We start from the raw sequence: 9,936 nt of genomic DNA on the forward strand, positions 1-9,936 counted from the left end.
ACAGACAGATTGGTTGGACTGATAGGGGACTAAGAAAACAGTCCAAGAAGGCTGAAAGTAAACATTACGTGGTTAATGTCACCTTTGTTTTGACAGACAGACAGACAGACAGATTGGTTGGACTGGTAGGGGACTAAGAAAACAGTCCAAGAAAGCTGAAAGTAAACATTACGTGGTTAATGTCACCTTTGTTTTGCCAGACAGACAGACAGGTTAGACTGGTAGGGGACTAAGAAACCAGTCAACAAAGCCTAAAGTGTAAACATCACGTGGTTACTGTCACCTTTGTTTTGCCAATTCGCTCGGATCCTGCCAGATCGACAAAGTTCAGCTTGGAGACGGTGTACCTGGCATTTGACTGGACTCGAGATCGGGACTGGAAAAAAAATAAAAAAAAAATCACGAGTGTTACACGATAACAAACCAAAACTACATGTATGTAATTAAATGTTTAAATAGAAAACCAATTACTAAAGAACATACCCTGTTATATCAGTTAGTGACCAGGGTTTAGGTTTGACCTCAAATATTAATTTTACAATTTGGTGAATTGTATTTATTTGATTTTAAAATGAGCTTTTTAGCAAACTAATAATGACATAAACATATGTAATTTTAATTGTTAAATTCAATATTAATTTGCATTTGACCAACTGGCTAACAAAAGCTTAAACCTGTATTACAACTATTTGGATGTTTGCTTTGTTTAACAACACTACTAGAGCACATTGATTAATTAATCATTGGCTGTCGGATGTCAAAAATTAGATATTGATGACAATGGTCTTAGTAGCAAGGGGTCTTTTATACATGGACTTTCCCACAAACAGAATAGCACATACCACACATTTGATATACCATAGATTGTAGATGGGATGAGAAAAAAACACAATCAGAGAATGGATCCACATTTCATTTCATTTGAACGTATTTTCGTGCTTATATCCAATTAAGGTTCAAGCACGCTGTCCTGGGCACACACCCCAGCTATTTTGGCTGTCTGTTCAGGACAGAGGATCAGTTGTTAGTGGTTAGTAGTTGTTAGTGAAAGAAAAGAGGGTGTAGTGGTCTTACACCTACCCATTGAGTCGTTAAAAGTTTTATAAGCACGGGCCCTGGGACCCCGTTCCACAAAGCGATCTTAGCCCTAAGATCACCTTAAGTGCATAGCTACCTTATGCACTAAGGCGATCTTAGTACTAAGATTGCTTCGTGGAACAGTGCCCTGGTCTATAAAGTGTAAAAACCACCACAAGACTCACCTCAATATAGACTGTGAAAATGCAGTGAGATCGCGAAGACATCTGATTAAGACTGTGTGCTGCAATTGCTCTGTTCGTTTCACCCTGAGGAGTAGAACATACACAACAATCAATTAACTCCAGAAATTAAAGGAACATTTGATATCACCCAAGCACATTTTAAACTATATGGCTATCATAGTTATTTCAACACTTCGCCAAGAGGTAAAAAGGAAGGAAGGACATGTTTTATTTAACGACGCACTCAACACATTTTATTTAAGGTTATATGGCGTCGGACATATGGTTAAGGACCACACAGGTATTGAGAGAGGAAATCCGCTGTCGCCACTTCATGGGCTACTCTTTTCGATTAGCAGCAAGGGATCTTTTATATGCACCATCCCACAGACAGGATAGTACATACCACGGCCTTTGTTACACCAGTTGTGGAGCACTTCGCCAAGAGGAAAAAAAACCCACAGACACCACAAACACAACTTATTTTGAACACCAACAAGGGATCTCTTATAGGGTTTTTTTCACAGACAAACCGGCCTCGGTGGCATCGTGGTTAGGCCATCGATCTACAGGCTGGTAGGTACTGGGTTTGGATCCCAGTCGAGGCATGGGATTTTTAATCCAGATACCAACTCCAAACCCTGAGTGAGTGCTCCGCAAGGCTCAATGGGTAGGTGTAAACCACTTGCACCGACCAGTGATCCATAACTGGTTCAACAAAGGCCATGGTTTGTGCTATCCTGTCTGTGGGAAGCGGAAATAAAAGATCCCTTGTTGCTAATCGGAAAGAGTAGCCCATGAAGTGGCGACAGCGGGTTTCCTCTCCAAATCTGTGTGGTACTTAACCATATATCTGATGCCATATAACCGTAAATAAAATGTGTTGAGTGCGTCGTTAAATAAAACGTTTTTCTTTTTTTTTTCTTTCACAGACAAATTAAGAGAGTATATGTCAAATTAATATCTTTGTTGATATACTTAATCTAGAGAATATGTACGTAGGCATGAAAAATAACTGATAGACAGTTAACATTTGTTTTGCTGGCCACCATAATAGAGCACACATTAACTGATTAATTATCAACTACGACAATTGGATGTCAAACATTTTTTTAATTGCGACATGTAATCTCAAAGGAAGACCCCTATGTTTGTTTTTGCGTTAGCAGAAAAGAATCTATTATAGGCACTTTCTCACAAACAGGGGCAGGACGTAGCCGAGTGGTAAAGCATTTGCTTGATGCACGGTCAGTTCAGGATCGATCCCCGTCGGTGGACCCATTGGGGTATTTTTCGTTCCAGCCAGTGCTCCACAACTGGTGTAACAAAGGCCGTGGCATGTACTATCCTGTCTGTGGGATGGTGCATATAAAAGATCCCTTGCTGCTAACTGAAAAGAGCAGCCCATGCAGTGGCGACAGTGGGTTTCCCCTCTTTATATTTGTGTGGTCCTTAACCATATGTCTGACGCAATATAACCATAAATAAAATGTGTTGAGTGCGTCGTTATCCAAAACATTTCTTTCTTTCTCACAAACAGGACAGCACACACAACAGACTTTGATATACATGTATCAGTCGTGGAGCACTGGTTGGGCTGGGTGAAAAAAATCAATAAGAGATTGGGTTCAACAAGAGGCTTCAACCCTATGTCCCAAACACCTCAGACAAATGTTTTACCAACTGAGCAAGACCATGCCCCCTCTGATGACCTTTTATGGCCCATTAACCTGATCTTTTACCTGAAACAAGAGGTTGAGAACCCCCTCTGATGACTTTTACAACCCATTAACCTCTGATATTTTACTTCAAACAGGAGGTTGAGAACCCCTCTGATGACCCATTAACCTCTGATCTTTTACCTCAAACATGAGGTTGATAGCAACCTCTGATGACCCATTAACCTCTGATCTTTTACCTCAAACTGGTTGAGAGCCCACTCTGATGACCCATTAACCTCTGATCTTTTACCTCAAACGAGGTTGAGAGTCCCCTCTGATGACTCATTAACCTCTGAACTCTCACCCAAAACAGGAGGTTGAGAGCTCCCTCTGATGACCCATTAACCTCTGATCTTTTACCTCAAACTTTTACCTCAAACAGGAGATTTTGAGTCTCCCTCTGATGACCCATTAACCTCTGATCTTTTACCTCAAACGTTTACCTCAAACAGGAGATTTTGAGTCTCCCTCTGATGACCATTAACCTCTGATCTTTTACCTCAAACAGGAGGTTGAAGACCCACTCTGATGACCCATTAACCTCTGAAGTCTCACCTCAAACAGGAGGTTGAGAGCCTCCTCCTCGTTCTGCGCAAGGTGACACGACAGCCCCTTGACGTAGACTCCGTCCTGGTTTTCCACGACGACCATTGTCTCTGCCGAACTTTGAGCCCACGACTCGGGCAGCGTCGCGAGCAGATCAAACATCGACTCGTTGTAGATCTCCAGGTACGAGATTCTGATAAATACAAAATATTTATATGTTTTGTTTAACACAATCCAGCAGATCAAACATTGTTAAATGTCTTGATTAACGTAACCTGGTGTGGTGTACACATACACATAAATTGGAAAAAAATGTATTAACAAATTATTAAAAATTAAAAATTAATGAACTAGCTTAAAAACTGAGAGAGAGAGAGAGAGAGAGAGAGAGAGAGAGAGAGAGAGAGAGAGAGAGAGAGAGAGAGAGAGAGAGAGAGACAGAGAGACAGAGAGACATACAGACAGACAGACAGACAGAAACAGATAGAGAGACAGACACAAAGCATCAAGGGACATGGTTTTATATCAACTTTCCAATAGGCGGGACACTGCAAATAATACAAATCGAGTTTAAAAACCAAAATATGTTGGGGTTTGGTTTGTTTGCCATTAAAAAAAGCAGGTTACAGCACACATCTTTCACTGCCTACCTGATGGTGATGGCCATTTCCGGCCGATCGTCGATCTCCTTGAACAGTTTGGAGAGACTGCGCGGGATCAATCCCCGGTGCTGGTAACTCTCTGTGGCTCCCGTCATCGTGAATGTTTTACCTGCTCCTGTCTGCCCGTAACACATCAGGGTACCTGGAGGGAGGGAGGCACAAAGTAAGGCATACAGTGAAATCCCTCTAAACTGGACTCACTATAAACCAGAAATTTCTCTAAACCAGAAATTTTTCACAGTCCTATAATTATAACCTTGTAAACCGGATACTTCTTAAAACCGGATTTGTTACTTGGTCCCATGAGTCTCCGGTTTAGGGGAGTTTCACTGTATTTGTTTAAGAACACATCAGCACACTTTAAAGAGACATTGATATTAAAAAAAAGTTAAAGTCTGTTTTGTTTAACGACAGCACATTGATTAATTAATCATCAGCTATTGGATGTCAAACATTCTGGTAATTCTGACTTGTAGTCCAGAAACCCACTACATTTTTCCATTAGCAGCAAGGGATCTTTTATATGCATTTTCCCACAGGAAAGCACATACTATGGCTTAATTTTGACAAGCTGTGGTGCACTGGTTGGAACGAGAAAAAATCCAATCAAATGAATGCATCCACTGAGGTGATTCGATCCTGCGATGCAAGCACATCAGGTGAGCACTCAACCCACTGAGCTAAATCCCGCCCCCAGACATTGATATAAGCATGTACATGTTACCATAAAATAAAGGCCTGGTAACATATACCACAACTGGTATGTCAAAGGCTGTGGTATGTGCTATCCTGTCTGTGGGATGATATATATAAAAGATCCGTTGCTACTAATGGAAAAATGTAGCAGGTTTCCGCTCTAAGACTATATGTCAAAATTAGCAAATGTTTGACATCCAATAGCCGATGATTAATAAATCAATGTGCTCTAGTGGTGTGTTTAAACAAAACAAACTTTAACATATAAGCTGTGACACATTTTTAAAGTTTACAATTCCTGTTATTACTACAGTGAAACCCATCTAAAGTGGACACCCATCTAAAGTGGACACCCATGGAACCAAGATAAAAGTCTGGTTTTAAAGGCATACTGTTACAGATTCAAGGACCTTATTTCTCTAAAAATGGATAATAAATAAAAATTACATTAATTGTTGGAAACCAAATCTAGCTATCGCATCACCTTAACTGAACCATGATGGAGTGAAATTTAAGTCAACCCTCTCGTCAATTTTAGTATTTGAATTATGGACCATTGCCATAATTCAATTATTTTTACAAAATATCATTAATAAATGGAGTATGGTGGTTACGAAGATGGTTGAATAAAGTACATTTAGAAACAAATCAAATTATGTTTATTCAGATAATGCGTTGTTAGACCATTAAATACATGTAGGTCAGTGGTCTGTGACAGTATGCTTTTAAGGAGTATTTGGTTTAGAGTTATTATGTACCGATATTTAAAAAGAATGTCCATTGCTGATACAGAGGATCTGGTTTGCTCTAGGTTTCCTTTATAATACAGACACAATGATACTTTGTTCTTCATTCATATCCATTCATATCACTGTTCTAATTATATTGATGATACTTAATGTCTATACTGTATATTTCCTTGACCAATTATCAAATTCATAGACTGGTTAAAACAAGTTATAACAATTTCCAAAACTACAACTGTGATTAAAAACTTTTCCTTTTTTTTTTCATTTAATATTTAAATTATATTAATATTAATTATTTTTGGTTTTAGTGAACTTCAATCACTTTTCTAGAACAACATACATGTAGGTACAATGTAACATAGTTTTCCCAGGATATTCCAGTTCTGGGTCCATATTTTCAAAGCTACATTTTAGCACTATGGTATCGTAAAACTATTGTAGGCTATGGCATCACTATGGTGTGTGTTGCAGTGACATCATGGCCAACAATGGTTTTACAATATATCATAGCACTATATAAGGGACGGTCCATAAATATCGATGTGCTTCACAATCTGAACAATGTTCGGAAGGGGGGGGGGGGGGGGTAAAAGCCATGTTCGGATTGCTTTTCAGGTATGGTCCATCGAAGGTCAATGTTTCTTACAATTCGAAACAAGGGGGAGGGGGTAAACGCCATGTTCTGATTGCTTTTCAGGCCATAACATCAGTATTTTGGGGGCTAGTTTTTGCGGTGGCGCTCTCTACAATTGTCATCTACTGCATCAATAAAAGTCATCTTGTAGTACACATTATATCAATTTTTTTATGTTAGGATTAGGGGAGGGGGGAGGGGGTCAAACCCAATCCTAACATTGTTAGGATTATGAAAACCATTGACATTTATGGACCGTCCCTAAGACAGCTTCAAAAATCTGTAGTCTGCACAGTTGACAATATGCATGCAGCATGCTTGTACAAATGAAAACATGCATGCGGCAAGCTTGCAGAATTACTGACTACCTTACGCGAGCTCAATGTTAGCTTGCATTGGTTGTACTACCTTGTAACAACCTTATAACTACCTAGCCGCAAGCATGCATTTTTGTTTGGGTGACTATTATTTTAATATCCATGCAGGCTACAGACCTTTTTCGAAGCAGTCTATATAGTGCTATGAAATTGTAAAACCACCATATAGGCTATGACATCAGTACAACACATGCCATACAGTGATGCCATAGCTTATGATGGTTTTACGATATCATAGCGATAAGACAGCTTTGAAAAAATATGCAACCTGGATATTAAAATCATGACATTCATGCAATCACTAAGTTTTCAGGATTTGCAGGACATGTTTAAAAAGCGGTTTTACACAGCATACCATTATAGCCATCAAGAGCTCCAGTGACAATCTCGGATGCGACTGTGTCGAACACCTCATCCTGACTGGCGTTGTGAAATATCCCATCCAACTTGAACGCCCAGTCGACTATCTGGTTGTTGACGACGCCCTTCTTCGGATCGCGGTATTGATGGACGCTGATGCTCTGCAAATATAACATAACAAGGCTTGAACTTAATGATGGCATGAGGCAAAACGTATCCCATTGGCAAGTGCTCACTTGATGCATGGTCAGTCTGGGATCGATTCCCGTCAATCTGGGATCGATTCCCGTCAGTCTGGGATCAATCTCCGTCGGTGGACCCATTGCACTAATTCTCTATCCACCCAGTGCATCACAACTGGTATATCAAAGGCTGTGGTATATATGCTATCCAATCTGTGGGATGGTGCATATGAAAGATTCCTTGCAACAACTAATGGAAAGATGTAGCCTCTCTAAAAATATATGTCCAAATTACCAAATGTTTGACATCCAATAGCCAATGATTAATAAATCAATGTGCTCTAGTGGTGTCGTTAAACAAAAAACAGACTTTTTAATGATGGCACTGACAGCAACTACCATAGGTCATGGGCTTTACCATGCAAAGGCAGTTTGTTTGCCACTGGATAAAAATTATTGCAATTAATATGTTGAAGAGATAAATGTTTATTCTTATATTTGTAGGAAAAGTTACAGCTTAAACTTGCTTTAGGTGAGCATTTTGCCTAGTGTAAACACATTTTAAAATGGCTGTAGTTCGAGCCTTGTATCAGTCTTTGTCATGAGGAAAACCAAGATGAGCTGAAACTGTGGGCAAGGTTTTTTTTAAAGTATTTAGTTCATGAATATCCACATTTACAGATCACATTATATATATATATCAGTTCAATAATCTTCTGCATTGGACAATTCATTGGTAGTAAATCTTACGGCAGAGATGAATTTTACTTTGTAGAATGCAGGAAATTGCACCATGCTAAAACAAGCTAGGGAAAACACTAATAGATCACCCATTTTCATTTTCTTTCTGTGAAAGATTATTCCTGAGTTTTCTTTATAATATAGATGCAATTTTATTTTTCTTCCATGACATGCCATTCTTGATATCTTTATAAATAGGAGAGAAACATGTTTTATTTAATGATGAACTCAACACATTATTATTTATGGTTAACTAGGGAAGACTTTGTTTTCAAAATATTGAGCAAAGTAGCAATATTTCTAGTCAATTGAAAATTGATTAGCAACTACTGTTTAATGTTTTAAAATGGTGTAGCAATCTCTGAAACTTGTATACGGTAGGAAATTGCGATGCAAAACTGAACAAAAAGCCCTGCATGTACCATTCTGGATATCCTTTGAAAAGAAAAATGTTTTATTTCATGATGCACTCAACACATATTCTTATTTACAGTTAATATACAGTATCAGACAGAATCCTGTTTAATTTGCAGCCTGCTTGCTGCTAATCAGAGCAGTCAATGGAGTAGCGGCAGCAGGTTTCCTCTCTTTTTATCTATGCAGTCCTTGAAATTCTGACAAGTTTGCTATGACAGTTTAGTGCCATCACAAATCAGTTTTGCAACAGCACTATATGATCCACTGTAGTAATAATATGCTAAAAGATGACATCTCATCTTTACTTTAGTATGCTTCTATACCGGAATAAACCAATTTATATTAATTGAGGAAACATTGGGCAACACTAGATTATAAATGATTTTTTTTTCTGGGATTTGTAATTGGACAGAGTTCAGAGAAAAATGCCTACAGACCTTTCACCACTCTCAGATTTGCGATGGCAATGAAATGCTGTCGCAAATCAATTTTGCGATAGCTTTTGCGACAGCACTGCCGATTGCCACCACGAATTTCGAGGACTGTCTATGCGGTCCATAACCATATAACCACAGATAAAAATGTGTTCAGTGTGGCATTAAATGAAGCATTTCTTATTTGTATAATATGAAAGTATGTTACATGTACTAGTATTATAAACAAATTTATATGTGATGGTAATTTAAGTGACATTTATATTGTTTTAAATTTTAATATTGTGTCTATTCAATCACAACAAACCTTAAAGTCTCAAAATTAAAATACTCATGGGTATTATAATTAATTTTCAGTGAATTCAGCATAAATTCACTTCATAAAAGTGAAAAAATAGCTTGAAAAATTAGGGAGGGGGAGGGGGTACAAAAATAAACAAAAAAAGTGTATTATTGGGCCACTGATTCCAGACGCAAATGCAGACGTTTTATTATTGAACCTATGTTACATTATCCCATAGTCATAGCACTGTTAAATTGTAAGTGTACAGAGAAAACATAAGTTCATTATTTCTTAACATTTCCAAACCTTTTTGTCTTGCAAAAGTTCCAGGTTATTAGTAGCAAACTGTGCAGTGGGTCTTATTCTCCCCCACACTTTAACCTTCTTATTTCTGCTCGCGCTTCTGCTCATGATTGTTAATAACACTGAAAACTACAAAATAAAACCAATTACTATGATGAATTCATCAACGAGCTGCCATTTTTGTTTACGGTGTTGTCATGAGTACTGCGCATGCACCAAAACCTCTCTTAATTCGGGCCGGGACTGTAACACGGGCAGATACGGACTCGGTTATTAAAACACACACACACACACACACACGTTAAAATGCAATTTGCGGGCTCTGAATATTATAATCTCTCAAACCCGTTTGACAGAATACAAGGTTCAACAAGGTTATACATGCGAGTGCGAGTGTGAATAATTTTTACATGCTCATATACCACTAGAGACTATAGTTTCGAGCATGTCCGTCCCGGGGCCTGTCCCGGGACAGAACAAAATTAAGCGGACAATTTTGAAATTAACATCCAAAAATTAAATAGTGGGCCTTTAAAATTTTGATGCGCATCTCTAATTAATAAAATTAA

General features: G+C 38.4%; 1 protein-coding gene across 1 annotated transcript in view; it reads right to left on the reverse strand.

Annotated features, from left to right (window-relative positions):
* Positions 1–9,551, reverse strand: part of LOC121387419 (kinesin-like protein KIF9) — a 41,710-nt gene extending 32,159 nt beyond the window's left edge. Inside the window, exons 1-6 of the mRNA XM_041518529.1 lie at positions 9,371–9,551; positions 7,003–7,168; positions 4,180–4,333; positions 3,539–3,722; positions 1,263–1,346; positions 284–376 (exon numbers count right to left, since the gene is read on the reverse strand). Of these exons, the coding sequence (XP_041374463.1) occupies positions 284–376; positions 1,263–1,346; positions 3,539–3,722; positions 4,180–4,333; positions 7,003–7,168; positions 9,371–9,475 (786 nt within the window). The 5' untranslated portion in view covers positions 9,476–9,551. The remainder of the gene's footprint in view (positions 1–283; positions 377–1,262; positions 1,347–3,538; positions 3,723–4,179; positions 4,334–7,002; positions 7,169–9,370) is intronic.
* Positions 9,552–9,936: the final 385 nt, after the last annotated feature.

This window comes from Gigantopelta aegis, chromosome 13 (genome assembly GCF_016097555.1).
Source record: "Gigantopelta aegis isolate Gae_Host chromosome 13, Gae_host_genome, whole genome shotgun sequence".
Classification (NCBI taxonomy): Eukaryota; Metazoa; Mollusca; class Gastropoda; order Neomphalida; family Peltospiridae; genus Gigantopelta; species Gigantopelta aegis.